General features: G+C 39.1%; 1 protein-coding gene across 2 annotated transcripts in view; it reads right to left on the bottom strand.

Moving 5' to 3' along the window:
- GRTP1 (growth hormone regulated TBC protein 1) overlaps positions 1-23,678 on the bottom strand; it is a 35,393-nt gene that overhangs the window by 3,352 nt on the left and 8,363 nt on the right. For both annotated transcript variants that reach the window (XM_057363556.1, XM_057390661.1), the window contains 2 exons: positions 16,607-16,731; positions 14,758-14,854 (listed from right to left, as the gene is read on the bottom strand). In XM_057363556.1, coding sequence (XP_057219539.1) covers positions 14,758-14,854; positions 16,607-16,731 — 222 coding nt within the window. The remainder of the gene's footprint in view (positions 1-14,757; positions 14,855-16,606; positions 16,732-23,678) is intronic.

Below are 23,678 nucleotides of genomic sequence, written 5' to 3' on the forward strand. Positions count from 1 at the left end.
CCTTCCCGAGGAAGGRTAGTCTAGATGGTTTTTGACTGCTAGCTTAAACTAAAAAAGTGTTAGTAATACTTAAACTGTTCAGTATAACCACCACCTTCTTCCTGTGTGTGGGTGTTGCATAACTCACAGTCCACACAACACCCAGACAAGTAAAAAAAGACAAAAACCCCAAACCACCACAATAACCTGCAGCGTTTAGACTAGATCCTGTCAAACTGGAAATGCAAATTTCCCAGAGCATCAGCTGTGCAGGGTGCTGGAGCCCAGATACGCCCCCATCTCTAAAGGTGTGACCTAGCCATTAAGGAAGGAGTTYTTTTCTCCTTTCTCTGAGCCAAGAAAATCCCACTTTTCACAGAATAATTCTGAAAGGAAGTGAATGACAGATCCCTCAGGCAACATCTCTTCCTACTTAATTTACCTCCAAGWCAGRGATTGAAATAAGAYGTACATATCATGCATTTCTGGTCAYTGCAGTACACTYGTAAATTCACAATTAAGAACAACAGAGTGCACTCTGGTTGTCAGTCCACAGCCTGTTTGTCAGGGCAACCATTTCTATTACCAAGGTGCAGGCTGAATAAAAAGCATCTCAGCTCTATAAACTAGTAAGTTTTGGATATAATTTTTGGGTATATTTAAGGGAAGAAAAAGATGTTGTTTCAGTTCAYAAGTATTCAAACGCCCCAGTAAGGGACAAGAATTACACAGATGCTTAAGAAATTTTTTTTTTTTTGGGGTTGTATGTTGACAGAAACATTTAAGCTTGACTTGGCCGCTCCTGTCCAGGGGAGCAATCTTTGATGTTTCATGAGTGCTTTGCTGACAAGACCTGTGTTTTTAGCTTTGAAAGAAACTGCTGGTAACACAAGCACCTTCCTGTGCCTTTCTTTCCTTCACTGATTATGGAAAGCTGCAATTCAGGTTTCTCTGTCTTAACTGGTTTTTCCCCAGACACACAGCATAGCCAATGGTTCACACAAAGGTGAAGGAATCTGAGCAAAGTCTATTTGCCTGAAATAACTATAATAAAACCTCCCAGTGCCACAGGTAAATTTAAAAATATGTCCAGACTATGCAGAACATGTATAAGCACTTCAGTTTCTGTAACAAAATCACAAGTGTAGTTTAATATTCCACTCCTTCCTCTGCCAATGGTTTTCCTGAAGGGACTTCCTGCCCCATGAGCTGTTTGCTCTACATTTGTCCTGTCTACACTCTATTACATCTACAGGAGTTTTTAACGCTTCTGCAGAGCATCACATTCAATCTTTAGGAATCTAGCTTTCTGTCTGGAATCTTTTTCTTTGTTCCCACTGAAGAGCGATATGTTAAACTCCTCTACAGGCCTAAAAGCCACTCTATACATTTTTTTAACCATTTGCCTTTCAATTGCTTGTAGAGAAAGCTCCAAGAGCTAAAACACAAGTAATCCCATGAAAAAGTATACTGAAAACACATGATGACATCAGAGCCAACACAAAAACCTCTCTTTCTGTATGTGTTGCATGAGTGTTGYGCTTATTTTTGAACTGGAATGCAAGTAACAGTAATATTAATTGGCTGAGTAGATCTTTTTCAAAATGCTGCTTTCATGCAAATAAAAATCTAATCACATCTCAGCAAGTAACAGAACAAGCCTTTTCCCTTTCYTGTCTTTCCTCCTCCTCTCATACATCCACAAACCCTTTTTTTTTCCTTTTTTTGTTCTCCTGAAACATGTGAGTACTTGAAACCTTTCTAAGTTACCACTGGCAAATGTCCTCAGGAGGAAGGACAACAGCCCACTCGTTCTGCTCTGCTGCAACCATTTGGTACACTGAAACCAACAGCAGCTGCTATTTTTAATCTGTACAGCAAATTAAATGTCACGATCTCAACAACACAACTGGACACCTACCCAGCTCTTTAAGAGCTGGCAAGCAAAAAGTTAACAGAKAGGCAATGTGGGTATGTCACTCTGTGAATTACTGAAGCAGCCAGGAAGCTTTGGTGTAAATTAAAATTTCATTCAAGACTGTTAGATTGTACTGCTGGACAGAAGGGGAAAAAGGAACTATTCATCTATCTGGGGCAGCCCCCTGCTGTTCCTCCTGGAGCAGGAGCRGCTCCCATGTGCCCGGGTACACAGCACTGCAATGCTGAGCCCAGCGCTGCTGCAGAACAAGTGGGAGGAGTGATTAACGATTTATGCAAATGCCAATAACTGACTAGCAGGGGTTTCCAGGATATTGGCTGCCAGTTCACAACAGAAGTTAGGTTAAAAGAATCTGCACTCGAGACATTTTTACATGTAATTATTAGAGGTTAATTATAGTTCATGTGGGTATTAATTAYAATTATTAWGTATAATTAATATGTAATTATAATTTTCTATTTATTTTTTCCTGTATATATACTTTTATACATAAATGCACATATATAAAATTAGCTCCTCAAATTARGAAAGCCACATTTCCAAATTCTTCAGAAACATTCCTGAGGAATGTTGTGCAAAACTTACCCACAGATGACTTACAAGGAACACACCTTTCACAGTCCAGGTCTGGTTTCACTAGGGAAAATTATTTTGTAACTTGGTTCAGTGCCTGAGTGCTTGGTAACATTTAACCTACATCGGCTCTTCTATTCCCTTTCTTATTTACTAGGGATTCCCAGTCATTAAACCTTCCGGAAATGTCCCCTCAGCAAAAATCCTGCAGCTCTCCCATGCTGCAAAYGCTTCACTGTGTGTCCTATTTTCCTAATATTTTATAATTGGCTGCTCTGCCCAGAAGTCAAAACATCCTTGTTTATAAATAAGTCTACACAAGCCTACCTCTTCCCCATACCACAATGCTGTTTTTCACAAGATACAGTGCAGTATATTATTTTTCCTCTACCATTGAAACAAATTAGCTTTATGTTCCTTCCATATCTATCTTACAAATTTCTAGATTTGCATGATCCACATTTTATTAGCATCTTAATTATTTTCCCTCTCTCAATAATCTGGCAAAATACTGAGCAGCTGATGACCCAGAACAAACCTGACTCGGTAACTGCTTCCAATATGCCACATACTAATTAAAAAAAAAAAAAAAAGTAGGCTAATTATATTGTGTATCTGTTGATCTAGATGGTTTATAGGAATGTCCTCTGACAAAATATCATTCCCCTGAAAAAAACACATAGCCAGGTTGTTTCCTTTTATTCTTCACATGGTCAAATGGAAGTGATAATGTTAATTTTTAGATGATCACCCACTACATGATTTTTCATCACATTTTCTGAAAGGCAACAAATGAAATATTCTATTATTATTATATTATCATTATTAAATTCCAGAAAAATGTTTAGATGAAGATTGYTTCTCAATATGCAACTCTGCATTTTCAAGTGCTTCTGTAATCTAATCCTAGGCTTTCTGTACTTTCCTCTCAGCTTTCCCTTTGTTGTTTAACAGTRTGGACCTGCTTTGCTTGCTCTGTTGTTCCAAGTACCTGCCTATGGATTTTGGATGCCTTGCTAAGTTTAGGAGTGCCTGAGAGCACAGCAGAGGGCACTGTGGGCAGCATCCCACATGGAATTCATGCTTGCCAAGTGCCCCTTCCTCATCAGAGTCCTGACCCCGAACAGCAGTGTAGCCCTGTGGCTCTGTTGGGTTCATCASCTTCTTCCCCCTGGAGTCAAGCAGCACACAGGAAAAGCCAGGAAAAGCCAGCTTCACCAGCTGCCAGCTACTTTATTGCTACYGTACAACACAGGTGACAGATGAAGGGACTTAGTCCCTTGTTCAAAGGGCTGTGGCATGCAGTCACTGAGATGGAAATCTCTTCTGGCAAAGAGATATTCCTAACACTACATTTCATTGTCTCCCTATCACAGAAGTTAGCACCTCTCTGAATCCTACCAGAATGTCCAGGACTAAGACATAACTGGCTGCTTGTGCTCCAGAACAGTAATAAGATTTGTAGGAAAGAAGGATAAAGCTTGTAGGGACTGTATGACCTTGTTCTCTGTTACAAATAGATTAAGAGGTTCCAAAAATAAAAGTTTAAGATGCAACAATCTTATAGCCTTAAATTATCTCTACAAGTCAGAGCTGCAGAAGTTAAAAAAAAAATCCTTYTAGTCTGTTGTGCATATGTCAGGTTAAATATACACATTCCTAGTATAAACTAAATGCTTAAGTGTCACAAAAATACCCAAACAAGGCCTGAGCTCTGCTACTTATTTTCCAGCAATTCGGACTATTATTGCAAGAGGCTACATAGCCAGTTCAGGACAGAATGATTTGTCTTGGAGATCCAAACCAACTGAAAAGTTAAAAATTAGCTGGTTTACCTTTACTCACAGTCTAAGCAATGCAAAATATTTTATTCACAAGAATATGTTTATAATGTCCATGAGAACTGGCATGTGTATGTGATGATGATAATGTTCTCTCTCCTCCCCAAGCAGCAGAAATAGCTCATTGTTACACCAAGCAACATTCAAGAATGTCTCCTTGCGGGAGAAGCACATCACCACTTGCYACCAGACCTCACTGGAATCCAGAAGAGAGAAACAGAGCAGGCCTAAGGGCWGGCAGGAAAAATCATAGGTTTCCATCAATAGAATTGGGCAACTTCATGAAAAGCACTTAGTTCCAGATTTCCTACATTTCAAGTCAAAACTGAAACAGAGTCTATCATGTGCATTTATTGGGAAAAAACCCAGACATTTAAAACATACTAGCTTTTGTGTTTTCTAAGTAYCTACATCAGGCGCCCTACATTAAAAGGTGAACAACCTACTTTTGGGAAGAAATCAGAAAGCCACAACAGGAAAAGGAGGAAACCCAAGAGTACTGCCAATTGTTTTTGCAGTATCAGGCCACCAGTGACCCCTACAGGTGTCCTGGTCAGARTAATATCCTGCAGATATGGGGTTAAATGGCAAACTAAAAATTCTTAACTATGTTATTTTTAAAACACGAGTTCCTGATTTTCCAGGGAATAGGAAAAAATATCTAACAAACCAACCCAAATCAAACCAAAACAAAACAGGCTCAAGCCACATTTTATCTTTTCCTTCAAACTAAACTGACTGAGAACTTCAGTCCCAGGGTATTGAACTCACACCAGAACCAGCACTAGCTGTACAATTCACAATTAAACACAATCTTTAGGAAAAAAAAGGAACCCAGATTTATTTTGGATGGCAGAACKATCTTAAAAAATGGGATGCAAGCACTTTATGTATCCTTATTGGCTGATATTTAGATTACATAAAATTTAGAATACCATATCTTGAGAAATGACTTACTATTTAACACCTTTCCAGCAAGCACAAAAAGGCAGTTTTTGTTTCTACATAATGCCATCTGCCTGTATTCATCTTTTGCTTCTGGTCCCGAACTTGGAAAACAGATCCAAGGGAGCTGAAAGAGCCCTTAGGTTTCTCATTTGCGWTTCACAGAGCACAATGGGATTCTGAGCAGAGGTAGTAGCTACCTGCCATTTGGGAACTGAAGAAGGATGCTTCTAATTATAAAGACAATTGAAAGGCAGGCAAAGGTGTCATCCTTCCTGACATTACAGAAGGCAGAGATGAAATACAAAGAAACAAAGACTTCAGGTGTAACCCCTCAGAGAAACTGAAGATAGCAGCATGTTGRAAAACACAAATGCAACTTTCAGACATTTTAGTTACAGAGAATGAAACTGGCTATGCTAATTATTTATTTACATACCAGCTCTATTATGTGCTGGTCAGTAGAGACATTGGCATCATTTAAAACTAGTCTAGCTTAAAGTTACAGCTACCAAAACACCCTGATTTAGCTTAGATATAACTGAGCAAAGTACTGTTGGCCAGCTCTCCTCTCTTCCCTCTCTCCCCTCTTTGTATCCACTACCCCTGTAATGGCTTCTTTTGTGGACAGTGTTTTTTTTCACAGTATCACTGAGCTGACAGACACCAACCAACAGTGGATTCCCCACTCGGCTGATTCCAAACAGCTCGGCCTGACTCCCATCATTGCACCCCATGAATTGTGCCTAAGGAGCTGCATGCTTTGGAGAATTCTTTGCAATTTATGGGGCTGATGATGGTCCCAGGAGCCAAAGCTTCTCATTCACAGAACACTTGGACAGACTTTTATCACTGATTTCCTCAAACTGAGAGGAAATTCATAAATAAGCACTGAAAAGTACAACTGCTTATCACATCTGTTGAGGAAACAAACTCTTTTTTTAAAGTTCACAGATTTATAGTGAATCTTATTGACTGATGACTTCAAGCCAAATAAGGATTCCTGGCTCTATGTTTTTTAATGACTCCACAGGATTAGGAAGAATAGTATTTTATCAGCTGACTGCACTGACAAGATTATTCTTAACACCTCAGCACAAAACACAGCACTGATATCCTTTCACCCTTAAGAAGCCCAGTGTTACATTTTCATTAGCTCTTCACAGGAATGCTACAGTCACACCATAGGGACACTGAGCACATTACTTGAGACTGGGACAGAAGCAGAGCCTTAAAAGAGAGAGCTGGACCAACACGAATGTTTCTACTCTGGCACAGAAGAAGGAAACCAATCCAACACTTCGGTCTGAATAGAAGGGGAATGAAAGCCACAATCCTCTTACTTCAAGCTTGACRAAGCTAACAAGAGAATTAATTTTAATCTTGAAGCAACAGGTTTTAAAACTGTAAGAGGAACAAATGAGACTTCTCCACTGGCCATTAACTGACAGCTTAGTAAACACTCTAGTCTTCTGAACATGAACATGCGAAACAACCAAGGCTGCTTTTTTGTTTCTCAAACTAAACACTCCCTTCTTGTACATTTAGGTAGACAAAACTTAGCACTTTACATTGCACATGATTTTCTTAATTTAATTTCCTTTACTCCCAGTGAACATCTCCTTACACCAACATTCTTTATGTTGCCACCTATGCTGCATGTGCATCAARCTGTATTTTGAAACAATATCAATGCCTGCTGTTGCTTCTAGTGCTTCTTCCTACTATGACATATTTTTAAAAACCGCACCACTTAATGCAGTTGAATTTTAGGAAGAAACCCTCAGTTTTGCAGTATTTTAAATYGTAAATACAATAGATCCAGAGTAAGCATGTCTGAGCTCAGAAAAAGTCTGGGATATATTCACTACTGAAGGGAGAGTGTATCATCTCTGTATATGACATTGCTGAAACTGAAGATAGAAAACTGCACGCAGCTCTGATATTCGTAATTGTAGCAGGACACTGAAGAACTGGAAAGAACATAAAAGGTTATGAACACTACTTAGAAAAATAGAGTTCTGTAAGGAACTTTATTTGTAGCATTTATGCAAGAAAAATGAAAAGCAAAGTTCATGGAGAAAACATGCTAGGCATTGTGCTTTTTAATATAGTAGGAGAAAGTCTTCAAAAGAAGCAATAACCTGAAAATTAGGACAAAACAAATTCCAATTAAAAATAGGGGATGCATTTTAAATAAGACTAATTTACATCTTGAATACAGTGGTGCAGGGTGGCAGGGTTGCTCTTTCAAACCATGTCTGGGACCTTTCACAAAGATAAGCTCTAGCCAAATGAGTCTGCTGCAGAAGTACTCACAGAAAGGTCTGAGCTGGAAGGCACCTTACAGGTAGGTTGACYTGGCCTTGAACACTTCCAGGGATGTGGCATCCACAACTTCTCTGGTTAGAATGTTCCACTGCCTCACTAACCTCTGAGCAAAGAATTACCTCCTGAGATCTAATCTAGGTGTCCCCTCTTTTAGTTTAGAACAATTYYCCCTTGTCCTGTCAYTMTCTGCTCCTATAAAAAGTTACTCTCCAACTTTTTTTAAAGCTCTCTTTAAGTACTGAAAGGCCCCAATGAGAGGAATTACTACTATTTCCYCACCTGGCTTTTTGTATGGAAAATCCAGTTTTATGAGTCTTGGTTTAAGACTTTATTACACAGATCACTTCAAGCATATTAATACATTTTAAGGGAATTTWCAAGTTCAAACATAAAACTGTATATTGGGATCTGCTTTGAGCACATATAGCCCATCATACATTTGCCAGCTGCTATGCTATGCTTCTTTCTGTCAAAGTGACATATTCAGGAAGGTTCCATTATTAAAATTAAAACTGAATAAACATTTAGCCCTGGCTATTCCGGAGGTGGAACAGCACAGTCCCTTTAACATGGAGATGGCTCTGTCAAACGTATAGCTTCAATACCACATGTGCACATAAGTGGTTTCACAACTTGAGACATTAGCTAAAACAAAATAAACACACCAAAAAAAGAACATCCTCCCAACATGGCTATTCCAGTAAAATATGAAGCACAAACTAAGTAAGCCTTGCACTGCATACTAGGGTTTGGCTAYTAACTGGTTTTTACATATCCCAAAAAAGGAGACTTCCCCACACTTCCATGTTTATGCTACTCTATCTACCTTACTCCTTTGTATGCAGTCAGGGAATTCTACTTTTGATCAGTCCTAACTGAATTAAGATTTCATTTGACATGTTATTTTGCTGGTGGCTTTTGGTAGGGATAAAACTTTGATTTACTGGGGAGATAAACAGGCCAATAGCACTGTCTGCTCAGATAGCCAAAGGCTGCAGTCCCACACAGTAGGACTATGGATGGCCTACTGAAGACACTTCAAGTTCAACATAATCAAATTATACCAATAGAAGACTTGCTYGTCAGAAGGAAGGATGCATACTTGACGTTTTTTTTGGTGGAATAGGTTTGCTTCCAGTATAAATACAGCCATGTCAAGAAATACAATATTCTTCAGCATTTTTAAACAGTATGGTTGCTTTTGCAGCAGGGCTGAAACTCTCATGTTCGCTCACAAAAGTAAGGCTGACACCATGTATATTCTTTCCATGAACAGCAAACTTCTGTTTCAGACAAAAGTGTAAGAGTTCTATGCAGCCATCTAAAACAGACCTGCTAAATAATGAGATTATTCTTTTATTGATGAGGTTTGTGACTGGGGGAAGACAGGAGATATGATACAGAAAGTAAGCAAATTTCAAAGATACAAATACATGTATCATTTAAAAAAAAACAAACCCCATCAGTTACTCATTTCCTGCTTGCTCAAGTCTCACAAATCCCAAGCAGTTCAGATTTGTAAGTAATGAGGATTTCAGGCTTATCATGGTTTCTAAATACAGGCACATGACTCCTTCATTCCACCTTCAGCTTAACAGGACACTGCATGCTTAATTCCTAGGTAAATTCAACTGACCTCTAATGCTCAAAGATCAATGCTTTCATCATTGCTGGGAGTTAACTGTAAAACATGACRGAGTCCCATATTTCACAACTCTTCATTATTCAGCTGATCAGTAAAATGCTCCTGTCTCCTAGCAGCAGATGTGATGTTGTGGTCCAGAGGTGCACAGCACTACAGCTTCAAATGCAATCACAGAGGAACTCCATGGATGAGTGAGAACTCTGTCAACTCACAGACCTGCAGCTGAGTGCTGCCAGAGGAAGAAGATAAAGAAGCAGCCCAGAACTGATCAACCTGCTGAAATTTTCTGGGTTGATGGTGCTATAAAAAAAGCTCAGCTGTCAAAAACTACTTTGCAAACAGTTTCATGCACATCACACATAGCCCTGGAGCTTTCCACACCAAAAGCACATGCCTGAGGTGCTCAAGCCTTCTTTCTGAAAGGACATGCTTTTCAACACAACAGTCCCCATTTTAGACTGCAAATTCAGCTCAGTTKAGGTCTAGCAGTGTTTTTTACCTGCACAGCTAAATAAAATGCTTCATGTGAAACTGTTCTGCTCCCTTTGGAGATGCAGGTCTGAAAAGATGCAGCTGCTGAGCCAGTTCTGCAATCAGAGGTTCCCTGGCAATACCCAATTAGGGTATTTAAATAAATTCAGCCACAAGAACAAAATAAATACAGGCTTAACTGCAATTAAATGCAAGCAGTCTAAATAGAAATACTTTACAGGTTAGTACAGCCTTCTGCATTTCCCAARTGGTCCTTCCCATCAAAACTGCAAGCCTGTATGATGAGAATCAAAAGAATGTTATAACATGAATCACTCAGAAGAGAAGGATATGTAGCTATAATGCCATTCAGTTCAAATATTCATGTCTCTTACTGAGCCTAATCTCTTGTGCAACCTTGGAGTCTCTGACTGATACAAYTGCAAGCCAGGGAGAGATGAACAAACACATGAGATATCTGTTATCTCAGCACGCAGACACTGCCCTAACCAGCAGTCACTACACTATACACCAGAGTGGCACCTTGCTTTGCACCTTGTGTCCTTGCAGCTAATGCCACTTACTTCAGTGCACTCTACTACTCTGGTGGCTACTCCATCAYTGAAAACTCTGCTCTTTTCATCATTCATAAACAACCGCACAGTACACATCGGTAAAAAAAAATTTAAAAGAAGATGCTAGAAAGTAAGCAGACTGAAGGAAGATTGTTAGACTGATTCTTGAAGATTGCTATAACTCATGTAAGATTTTTATTAAAAACATGAGAGAAAAAGAAAAAGAGACATGACAACATTTAAAATAACAATAACAAGAATGTGCAAATAAAGTTCAGCAAAAAGGTATAATGAATTCCTAAATGCTGTGGGAAAAAACATCTGTTGACAATGAGGGAGGAGGAACAGCACATGAATTATGGTGGAGATCACAAATCAAAACCAGAGTGCTACTAGAGAAAAAAAGGCAAGGGAAATCCTACAGTTTTTCTCTCTTTAGCAAAACACCTTCCATTGTGCACAAGGCACTACCTAATTCTCCGCTGGAAAGAAAGTGTACCACTGTGATCAGGTCTTTTAAAAAAAACTGAAAAATCAATTCAAACTGAAACAATCACACAGAATAATTATTAGGCCAAAACAGGAATAGAGAAAAAAATCATGCGAGAGAAGAGTTTGACTGAAGCAGCATAGCCATACAAAAAAAAAAAAAACCTCCAAAATAAATTGACTGCACCCTACAAACATAAGAAATGTAAGCACAAAAGACAGGAGAACTTTTCTCACCCCTGAAAGTCAGCATTGACACCAGAATAAAAGGATATAAAATTGGCCATGAACAGGGTAATGCAGAACTCATGAGACCTCTCTTAACCACTGAAGAAGTACTCCACAACTAGTTTTCTGTAAGAGCAACTAACTCCAGTACAACAGCCCAGTAGACTAATTAGAGCCCAGCCTGATAAACACTGCTGCTTCCAGACTGAGAACCACTGACCATGGGAAGGGGATTGTTCTGCTATATATAAGCATAATTGTCCTCTTTAAGTGAGGCCAAATTGTCAAGTTTTCTTCTCAAAAACTCACCATTTAATCACAAATTTATGAAATATGACAAATATACTCCTGAACTGAGGAACCATAGTTAAAAGGTCCTACCTACCCAAAGCCTTCTGAGGCAATCTCCCCACTATTTCCTTTACACAACCAAGAAAACCCTATAAACTTCTCAAAAAGGATCAGAGTGATGAACAGAACAGAAACAGAAGTRCTACACTGAGTACAAACTGCAGGCACATCCACTCTTGAATCTGAATTGAATCTATACTTCTTCTTGTGGGCAATGCTATCTGCTCCAACTGTCTGTTTGAATGAGCCTGGGAATAAAAAATATTTGGTAACACCCAAAATTTCAGTTAAACAAATAATTCTCTTCCCCCTTGCTGTGTTTAAATGATAATCCCTCCAAATCCCTGACTGAGCAGCTGACAGACACAYTGGGCAGAAATGCATGGGCTTGCCCTCAGCAGAAGCAGGAACTTTCTGGCCTCATGCAGCTGTACCCAGGAGTGCTATGTTCAGCCAAATGAAAGGCATGCACACAACTCCACACACCAATCAACCAAATCCTAATTTACTGGCTCTCTTCCAGCTGCACTAACTCCATTTGGATGTAACAGAACAATTCAGCCAGAAAACCCCTACTGATGGAGTCCCATTTTCTGTCACTTCCCCAGAATGCTCCCATCTGTCACACAGTACATTTTTCAATCAATGACATTGATCTGTGGCTGGCTTAGTTCATCTGCTGACCAAGAAAACCCCTGTCAGCATCAYGGTGCACAGCGACTGTTTAATGTAATTAAATGTGTGTGGGCAGGGGAAGAAGCACTCACAGGGACACRGCAGAGGGCAGAAAATGGATTTCTRAATTGTCCTAAAGCACCCCTGATTTAACTGACAGTGACAGGACACACACTGGAAAACGAGGACACRACCTGGAGGCATATTTGGTGCAAGGATAGGGGCAAAACACGTAGATTATAAAGCAAACAAATCAAGGAAAGCACATTAGCAACCAAATTAATGGAAAAATGCTGGCTAATGAAACTCTAGCATCCAACAAAACTGATTGCTAATCCTCCCTCTGAAGATCTGGAAAACATTCAAGATCCAGAAGATGTTGAGAGGTGCAGTGCTTCTCTACTTCCCTAACAAATAATTGTAGGGCTTAAAACTGAAATGTGCTCTATCTTGCACTGTTAACAGAAAGGTAGTTATCATTTACCTGAGCTGCTTTATGAATATGGCCTTTCTGTCTGATTCTCTCTTACATATGCACACACAGTATTCCACAGAAATTATGCCAATTATTTTATCTGCCATGCTTTGAATTTTTTAAAGACACAAATCCAACATGATACAGGAGAGTAGTGGGAATAGAAGGGATAAAAATATTTTTTAAAATCTAGGGGGGAAAAGAGCATTGRCAACAACTTTTCTGACAAATACAAATATTTCTACTATATAGAAGATTCATACTACCCAGTTGAACCCAGGCTAAAGTCTGGTTACAGAGAAGTAAAAATATATCTAGAAATATAACTTAAGTAAATACACACCTCCTTTATACACAGTAATTRCATTTCATGTTAAGAGATTCTTCTTATCACCAATTCTACTGCCTAAAATAAACTCAACAACCAAGAGGGAAAAATAAGAAYAACTTTTGTCACAGGTATGAGTAAAGTGTAGAAGGATATACAAGAACTGAAGGTTTATGAYGAAGTGAATTAAGTTCCCTACCAAAAATGATGAATATAAAATTCTGACTCTACCTCCTTTGCCTCAAATAAAAACGTCTAAGACTATTGGAAGGATTAACAGAAAGARTTTCCACACATCACTTCACAATAAACCTGCTTATCCCTGACACAGTGATGTCAAAGGAGACATCCACYCATGCCAGGCAGGTCACACGGCAGACAGCAGCCCTGTCTCCTACCTGTTTGCACAGCTTAGAGCTCTCAAGGCTGAACAAAAGCAACAGACAGTTGATTTCTTTAGACTATTTTTATAGCTTGAAAGTAAACCTCAAGGGTGCATGATGTCAAATATTTGCAGACTGATTCAACAACTCAGAACATTCCCTGCCTGTCTCTTTCAGTCTGGAAACAAAGTCCAACCTCCCTTTCCACACTAGGAAAATCCAAGTTCCTGCATGGTATATTCAGTGTAAAATAACTTCTTACAGTCATTCAAAAGGATAAAAATAATCTTTCAGCTATTCTTCTATATTTCTSTATTGGTGTTTCTATTGAATAGGACACCATTTTTTTTTTAAATTTAATCTTAAGAAAGAAGGAAAAATGAAAGAATCAATCAACCTTGATGTCCTTGACCAACACCTAGTTGACAGTGTAGTACTGAATTCCACCTCCAACCATTTGAGATAAAGATCTACGCAAAAGCAAAACTGGGCCAATAAGGAATTAGTCCTCCATGTTTTATTGGTCTTCCAATTAGTCGTTCCACCTACGTTACAGGTGTATCTGTAGTCAGTTCTGTGCAATCCTAATGGGAATTCACAAAGAAACCATTCTCCCTCTACAATTAAATCCCAAGAAAAAAACATTYCCAAATGCATTCACAGGAGTAAAAAATACAGTTGTGCCTGGTGTCTGCTTCTGGTTTTAAACTACCTCACATGTGCAGTGAGGTTCAGCTTATACCTGGGGCAAAATTCATTGTGTAAACACCTCCTGCAAACCCAGAAATCCAGGCAAGGAAACTCAGAGAGCTACTGTGCAGATATTGTCTATAGCTTAATTTCTTCTAGTTTAATAGCTCAATATCTCTCTGGACCATACTGAGCAGCCTGGTTAGATTATTGTRGATTGTAACTGAGTTTTAACAAGAAATTCCCATACACAGACAGGGATTTTGACATTTGTTCGCTTTGTTGCAAAATCATGATGTGTGAAGCATCCAAGAAATTTTCACTCAGAAATGGGGACACAGCGGAAACTACCACAACCTCATCAAAAACCATAGCAGAAAACTCATGTTGCATCCTGCCAAGCCACTGGGAATTCCTGCTCCAGACTCAGTGCTCAAACTGCACACATCTCCCACCTTTGCTCTGCTCTGCAATCACTGCTTCATCTGTGCTTTGTGTCACATCCCTGCAATCCCAAATGCCAAATCCTAGATACCTTCCCAAGCCCTGTTCCCCAGCATCACAGGGACAGAGAAAGACACCTAACAGCTGTAAGCAGGGAGTGAGAAGAAAGACAGCATATTAACACACACAAACCAGTGCATCAAGACCAAAATCTGACTATGAGACAYTGACAAATTTTGCCAGTGTGCTTTGTTTTTGCCCTGTGTTTCCAGGACCTAAAAAATCTTTAGTCCAGACAGGCCCAATTTTAACATCTAAAGCCTCTGAAACTAGAGAAGAATGCAAAGATAAAATCCAAGCTCCAATATATGAGYAAAATTATGTTTTTAACATACCAGGTAATATTCTTCCAATAAGAGCATCTAGCAGCCAAAAGGACTCCTCTTCATTCTTTGTAATAAGAATCAGGTATCCAGCAATGAAGTTCATGCCCTGAAACAGAGAGAAGGGTTTTAAGATGTATACAGTTTATCTTAAGAGTTTCTAGCTTACTTATTTTGATTAAGGGCTAAATTACTATAGTTCCACAAAGTATACATATTAAGTAAACTCTAGTAATGAAGGCCACTGGTTGAGTAACCTGCTAAACCTGCATGACAACAGCTAACAAGAATTATTAACAAAGATCAAGGAGAGGAAAATTAAAAGAATAAAGCTTAGCAGTCTATACTTTCAATTTCCTTTTTTTTTAATTCCAAAACCCAATGGTGCTTTGATCAGAACCAAAACACAGCYGTATTAGAGGAGCTCTACAAACACAACACCTACAGGCAGACCACGAGGCTGCAGAAGAAGAATGTCTGACCCAAACACACTAAGTAAAAGGTTGCAGTTCCAGCAGCTTTTACAAGCCTTTGMTGCTTAACTCATCCAAAGGATGTATACAAATAATTTTCTTCCATAGTGCCTCCAGTATGTAATGCCTCCACATTTACATATAATAGCACTGATCTTGTGAGGAGACCAGACGTGCAACGAATCCACACAAGGGGTTTTTAAGTGTTCTTCTTTCATTAGCCCATTAAAAAGTAAAGACACCAAAACATTTTATTAACAAATGAACATGCAGAAGCTACTATGGTTTAGAAGTTGTGTCTGTGTCCTGTTGCGTATAACCACCTCTGTATAGAAGTCTGACACTTGCAAAAGTGAGTATTGGTAATTCTACTCCTTATTATCAAAATACTGAAGTTAATTTTAATAAATACGTATTACTGAAAATAATAAAAATCACTTATCTTTTGAAGAATGGGAGTAAATAATTTCTGTACTAAAACTGGTTGGGATACACAAGAATTTTCTTTAGTGACTTCAGTGTAGGCTTAAGTCCCTCCAAATTCTTCTCTCCAGATTTAAATAAATACTATTCATATTGTTTTAACTTTAGTGCAGCTRTATTTACTATACTACCCTTCTCAACTAACATGAGCTGTATATKAGCACATATATTCTTGGTGAGGAAGGGGAGGGGACAGGAAAGGATTTAGTAAGTGAACTGAAAATACATTTTGCYCATGACAGCTCCTGCTTCTTCATGATCCTTAAAGATGGCCATTTTTTTCTTGACTGTCAGACTGTCACAAATCAACTTTTATCTTCTCTGTGTGCCACAGGAAACTTTACAGTACTTGACAGTGACAACAGAAGCTTTCTTGAACTGCCATCAAATTCAGGTTGAATTTCAGGTTGAATTTCAAAGAAATTTTCCTATTTATGTTATCTGTATTGGRAGATGGCGCTAAATAAATACCACCAGCCCCCAAGTACATCATGTCAGATTAATGCTGATCTTTCTGCATTTTGAAAAATGTGACAGTGAAAACAAAGGAAATTGAGATCTCATGATGCCTTGTACATACTGAGGCCTATTTTGGCAAAGATAAGCTCGCTTTCTCTTGCTCTCCAAAGCAATTGATCTTAATACAGGCATGTGTGATAAAATACTTCCATTACAGCTAACTGTAGAACCAAACTGATGAAGCTAGACAGCCACRGAGAAATTCAGGACATCTGAACTTGCCTGAAGCTATTCATACTCCCCAGGGAGTATGTATCATACTCTCCACCTCCCCAGGGCCAGTTTAAAAACAGAAATAGCTTGTGTGTGCTTCTGCACATTCAAATGGACAAGAACAATTACCACTGGTGAAATGCAGCATTGTTTACAAAACAGTGATTACCTACCTGACAATATCCTACTGCTTTATTGTGATGCCCATATGCTACCAACACATTGTAGAGCGCGTGCTGCAAACACGGATCAGCTGTTTTGCGGAATTTTACATTATCTGGAAATGTTCTGTTCATATCTAGACAAAAGGCAAAAAGAACAAAATTAAGAACTGTTCYCTCTTTCACTTTCCAAACAAACTTTTACAGCTCTTCTGAAGTACAGCTGAAGCTTCACTATGGTTCACTGAACGGTTGTTTTGGTGGATTAATTTTAAGAAACAGCTTTACCTCCATTTTGGCTAAAAGGGCACTTGCATTCAAGGATAGTCTACTCCTAGAAAGAATAATCCTATTTGTGCACAGAAACCAATTTCAAGCAGGCCTGAAGAAATTCTCCTGCAGAGTGTACTCTCTCCATGTCTGACTGCAAAGGCTTAAATGAAAGCAAACCAGGTATTTAGCCTGACAGAAACAAGACATGCCAAATGTATCAAGTCAAGTGGCATGAAATGAGCTGTGCTTCTAGGAAAGCACAGTCTCATTAACAAATCAGATGAGCTTTCAATTGAGTTATTCAGTGAACTTCAACCAGTCACAGCCAAAAAAAAAAACCAGCCCTGTTCCCACAGCTGGCAGCTTCCTCTCAAAAAATCACGTTTTAAAATTCAAGCTTCTCCATTATATGACCATGAGAAAACTTGTGTCTTCACTAGTGCAAGACCATCGAGAAGGGGAGTGATTTCTGATAACCAAGCAGCAGAGCATATTCCCATACGCTTCAAGCTCAATCCTTAACCACTATGCCAATTAACTGACATTTCCAACCATTAATTTCTTTCAGATCAAGCATTAATAGTGGAACTCATGTCTCCTTACAAAGGTCTAAAAATTAGACATGCAAGTTTGAGCTAGTCACCCCAAAACAGTCATTAGCTTTTGGAAAGAAACAGGCAGAGTTAATTTTTGGCCTGCTTTACTCTATAAAGAGAGAACCCAAGGTCACTAGCCCAGACTKGTGCACATGATTTTTAAATAGAATTTTTCTCTCAAACTTAAATGTCTAAAAGTAACTTTGCAGACTTTCAAAACCCAAGAGTTATTAATAAAATATGAGTAGTTGTTTGGGTTATATTTAACAACAACAAATTGGGTTCAAGTTAAAARCAAATTATAGTAACAGCACCTCTGTACAGATCTTCATGTCCTAAGAATTATCACTTTTTATCAGCCTTTTCCGGCATAAAGGAAGAAGCCTGCTATGGCTTTGACACAAAGTTCAGCTGTAAGCAACCACAGGAAGAAAGCTCCCCAAAATCACAAGTAGTGTAGTGGAAGTCACAAGCATGAAGAAGTTGTCACACTAATCACTATTTCTTCCTTTTAAAGAGAACAAATCATTTGCAGAAAAATATTTTCCTTCACATCTCATATGAGTGAAAAGAAAAACAAAAGGAAAAAGACAATTTTTAAGAGGACTTGAACAACAGACATTTAAAGGATAAATAAATTTCTTCTGTTTCTTCTTGGTAGGAAGATCAGCAAAATTAGTATTAATATTGCAAAATAAAAATTTATTCTTTATTGAAGTATATGCTGAATGTTACAGAAAAGATTAATGCTGAATTTCAGCGATGGCTCTTCTCAGCTATGCAGAGAAAGGATGAAGGAGCAGTAAGAAAAGTCCATCACATACAAAGCAGGGACTACACAAACTGAACTCATCTGTAATTTCATAACCTGCAATTGAGAGAATCAGCTTCAACTTGCCTTCTGATTGCAGAGCATGTTTTTCCCACAAGGACTAGGGGTAGTCTTCCCTAGTTTTATGAAGGATTKAAAACTTTCCTTTATATTTAGTAACAGTATTTTAGTTCAGGGGGAGGGGATGGAGAGAAAAAACAAGATACAAGAGCTAAGAGGCTTTACCCTTAAGAAAAGATACGGGGCATGATCTTGCAGGACTGCTTGTGGCAGACTATCACTTTGAGCATAACAAGAGCAGAGGGTCCCCCTTCCTCTCCATCCTCTCCTTTCTGCTCTGTTTGCATGCTCTCCCTCTTCCTCCAGTTCTGAGGCTCCTCTGACTGAAAGGTGAGGGAATTCAACCTGCTCCACAGGCRCACATGAGCCAATAAGTTTTACCATACTACAAGATGAGGGTCAGAGATGACTGGAGGCAAATGGCAAGGGCAGGCAAGAGCTGTTCATTTGGCTTCACCTCTTACCTGGACTTTACAGCATCTGTTCCAGGGGAGACATCCAAACACTACCTTCTCATGCTCTGCACAACCTACCTTCTGACCTATATCCATTCATCTGCTTCATTCTTAATAGACATTACTGTCCAAGGGAACACAGCCTCACAATAGCCCAGTTTGGGAGAAAATATCAGAATTCTTTTCGAGCAGGGAAAGGAACATTAGAACCTTACACTGCTAGATGAATCCCAAAATTATGACTATCTTGTCATTGTGTGCAGATCTGCTGCTTATAAATAAACTAGGTATTGGAGCGCAGAATCAGAAAGAAGGCCACAATGAAAAAATATAGCTACTCTTTTGTAGTAAATTCAGATTAAATCCCAATAGCAGTTTTTAGACCATCTTTCAGCACTCTGAGGTGGCAGTGTTACGATGCTGTGAAACAAAACCAACCAACTGCTCTCCTGCTGATTTATCTCTGTGCAGCTATCATGAAAAGATCATTGGCTTCCCTTTTCCCTCTCATGGGTCTGCAGTATTTCTACCTCATTCAGTGACACAAACACAGGCAGATAGCCACGTTAGCCTCAGTTTATAAAACAGATRTCTATTTTGGTACCAAGAATCACAGTCATTGATGCTATTTCTGGAGCAAAGAGATTTGAAAGCACAGTCCAGAAAACTAATGCTGCTGGAACCAGACTTGTGCTTTTCCTAATTAGAGTACTTCAAAAGTCAGCCATCTACAAAACAACCTTCTTCACCTTGCTATTTCRTTCTTCCTTTTTTGTCCTGATTCCATCCAGGACAGGGTTAGTTTCTGACTAGGTGGGAAGGGTGGCTGTAGGTGTGGCTGTAGGATCTAGGGGTTGTTCTATACACCTCATCATTGCAAGAGTCAGGGAAAAGGGACTCTTTTCCAGGAAGAAGGGGTTCCAGCCAGATGAGAAAGTGGCAGAGGGAGCCATCWGGTATTATCTATTAYTGTTTGTTTTCTTCCCATGTGAATATTTTTTTATACCTTTTGTTATTGATATTGTTGCTGTTACTGTTCGTTTTCATATCTCATTGCTGTTTCCAGTAAATTGTTCTCGTGTCAACCCATGACCTTTGCCTTTTGTCTCTCCAGCTGAGTGGGGAGAGGGATTAGCACATGGTTTTAGTGTGAGTACTAAATTGGAGAATACGTCTTCTAAACCATGGCACTTTTACTWTCTAATTTTTACATATCCAGGTGCTTCCCACTTCAAGACACAGGTGGTCAGTAAATTACACAACTATTTATATAACCCACATCTCCTAGTCCAGTCATGGTCACTTTGCCACTGCTATATCTGTGATGTGCATCTGCTCTGAAGAGCCTCCAGGCAAGTATTTTTTTCTTGATTCACACAGTAGAGAGCAGAGCAAAAATTCACCTCAACTGCCAACTACAAGCATTTGAAAACTCCACTGCAAATCCAGAATAATGAGGTTAGGCCATAAATTGCAACTTGTAAAAATAGTACACTTAAAGGGTGCTTTAGATTTGTAATAACTGGATATTTAGGAGTCATCTTTAAGCTTTTCCCTGCAACACCTGGAACTAGAAAYTGTTTTGAGGATTGGCAGGGGGAGGTGTTGTTTGTTTGTTTGAAGTTAAGGCCAAGTTTGTTATTAACTAAAGTCTGAAAAATTGAGCCTGACAACCCCCAYCACCAAGTAACACTTCAAGAGCTTTCAGCAACCAAGAAAGCCAAAGGGATTAGGATTTCCTATAAAAGAACAACACTGACATTGCATAAATCCGAGAAACACATGCATAAATTCCAGTCCCCTTCATCTCCAAAAGATGATACCAGATTTAGAGAAATGGCAGAAAAGAATGGCAACAAGGAAGACCACAGACATGAAATGGCTATCACATTTAGCTCAAACCCAGATGGATTAGAGCTCCTTAGTTTAGAGGGAGATTCTTAACAGCATTGAGCCTGCACAAATCTGCAAAATCATGAGCAGGATAAACAACATAAAAAAGGAGAAACCAGMAGAGTTTTTGCGATTTTTTTCCCATCCAGCATTATTAGGTACAAACATGCAGCATATGTCTTGGGAACTCTCCAAACATCAGATAACTGGAGACTGGGAAAAGCATTTTGAGGAAGTGTCACTACACACTCTACACCTCCAGTTCTCCCTTTAGCTGTTCTGGTAGACCAAATGAGGCAGCTGTTTAGGTATGACCTGACAGGGCTACTCTGATAGGGGTCCCCTTACGGAGAGCCACAAGAGCTGACACTGCTGTTCCCCTTCTTCTTGCATGGTTAAATGCTTTAAAGTCACCTGAAAATTCCCAACTTCCACTAATAGTTTAACAACATTCAGTGAAGCTTCTTAGTGCTTTGATAGTAAAATATTCCCTGTCTCCAGCGAAATGCAATGACCATTGTTTGAATTACTTTTCTGAACCCATCATAAACTCAATTAAGATTCGGCAACTACCATCCAATCCACAGTCAGATCCTTATGCCAGCTGTCACACAGCACAGGCTCTGGGACTGACTGATAAATATCAGACCCTGGTTTTCACAGCACCTACAACTCCTCCTCATGAAAAATAAGAGTGAAAACACAGATCAGCTGCAGGTGCATGCCAGAGCACTTGCAGACACAAACACACTCCAAAATTCAGTRGCCCAGCCTAAGRGGAGCTTACTCCAAGGAAGCTACARCTTACATTCCAGTCGTTTTGTAACTAGCACATAGCCTCTGCATTAGAGGGACAGCTTCTAATCTTACAACATCTTTTGTCCTAGGAAATTTTCCTATAAGAGGGCATGAAAAACAAAGTGTAGTTGGAATGCATGCCCTTCTAAATATGTACGTAAAGTAAGACATGAAAATTTAGACCTGCATTCTTTAAGCTCTTTTTTTTTTTACGTTTGGAGTAAGAAGCCTGTTCTCTCCTACATTTCTTTTAAAAAAAAAAAAAAAAAAATGCTTCAAACAGCAAATACCAAATAAGAGAAAGTCAGCAATAAAGCTCGTCAGTTCAGAATCAGCAAGCTAAAGGGCAAAAATGGTGAAAGAACAGATTATAGACTTAATTAGCTGAAAGATTTCCGTTGCTATTACTAATCAGATTTTTCTTTAAAGATTAGACCATTTCTGTGCACAATCTACCTGCCCTTTTAAACCTGATTATATCCCATTAAAGATTTTCCCATACGAAAACAAGTTCCAAACATACAATAAAAATTGTTTGTAGCTTCTGGACATGTGAAAGAAGCAGGACGCATTGGCTCTYACACGTTTTAAAATTAAATTTAAAATAAAGTCTGGTTGGCCTTGTCCTTCTGCTCCTCCCCTGGGAAAAAAGTGTGATTGCTGTTCTCTTGTTTATAAACCCCAGCATTGTGCTGGGCTGTAACTTCACAGCCAGACTGTGGGAATAAATGCAGCACAGTTGCGTGAAAATTCTGGAAACTGCAAACATGAAAGCGAACGGCAGTACAACTCCACATCTTACCTTGGTTTACCATTAAAGATAACTACAGTAATGGGGAAACAGCACTTGAAGAAACAAAATAAAAGTCAGGCAAGAACTCACACTGAAAGCCCTCAGCTAGCTAAAGCCCACTATAAAAAGTGCATAGTCCCCAGAAGCTCAAGTTGATTAAACACACTAACCATGAAGTTTATATTCACCTTAAGTACATTGTTCCTTTCACCCCCTCCCATGTCCACATTGATTCTTCTTTTCTGAAGGAAAATCTACCACTGGAGTGTCTGAGGTGGTAATTTTACTTTTTCTCCTCTTCCAAGCCATTTTTCTTTATCTTTTCCCTTACTTGCTCCATTTAAATTTTCTCTTCTGCAGTTTTCCAGTCAAATGTAATAGGTCTTCCCAAACTGTATTTCCTCCATAGCTCACAAATAGCTCCTTATCATCTTCCAATATTTTTCCTTCCCCACAAAAATATTTTTATTTCATTTTAACCTGCATGGAAAGCCACCTACCAACCCTTCATGTCTTTGTCTAGTACTGGAGAAAAATTGTTTCAACCCTCTCTTGCAGCAATTGTACCCCAATTGAATAGCCCGACCCTTCTCCAGACCCCTACCAAAGTTGGTTTTAGAAATTCATCTTACTAGCTCACTCTGTATTCACAGCTAGAGCTCTGCTGTTTCTACTTCTGAGCAGGAYATAAGCCTGCAGATTTCTGGCTAATCTCCATATTCATAGGAACATGAAGTTTATGCTCCAAAATACCTTACTGAGGCGTGTAGTCCCAAAAGCCCAAAGTAACTGCTGSTGCAGGGAAAGGCAGAGAAGAAACTCCACATAAACAAAAAGTGTTTAGATGCTTATCCAACTTGAATAAAAATACAGAAAGCCCAAACTTTAAGTACTTGGGGGCTTTTTTGCAAGAGGAAAAAGACAACCTGCTTTTCTAATCAAACAACCTCAGCATTGTTCCGGAACAGAGCCCAACCTCTTGACTTTTTAATTGTGCAAATCATCCAGTATCAGCTTCTCCACAAAGGCTCTGCTGTAGCAGGTTTCAGGACAAGCATCAGTTACATCAAACTCCTACTTGTTTGTCCTCACCTACTGACTCTTTTTGCTCCCAGTGGGCCAAAAGTTTTGATTGCCCTTATACCCTGTCATCTGTACTGGCCACTGAACAACGCTCACAGAAAGCACAAGGAGGGGTATTTCACCTCCTACATTTTTCCCAGGGATTTACATTTAGTGTTTAATATYTCATGCATCAAGCAGATTCCCCCACCTGTCAGTTTATCAAATTGCTTTTTAAACCAGTTTCTAATCCCTGCAGCACAGTAACAAGTGCCACAACTCACTGATAGGCTCTTCTAAACCTGCAGCATGGCAAATTTTG

The sequence above is a fragment of the Malurus melanocephalus genome, unplaced genomic scaffold (genome assembly GCF_030028575.1).
Source record: "Malurus melanocephalus ecotype Western Australia unplaced genomic scaffold, MMel_1.1 scaffold_1, whole genome shotgun sequence".
Taxonomy (NCBI): domain Eukaryota; kingdom Metazoa; phylum Chordata; class Aves; order Passeriformes; family Maluridae; genus Malurus; species Malurus melanocephalus.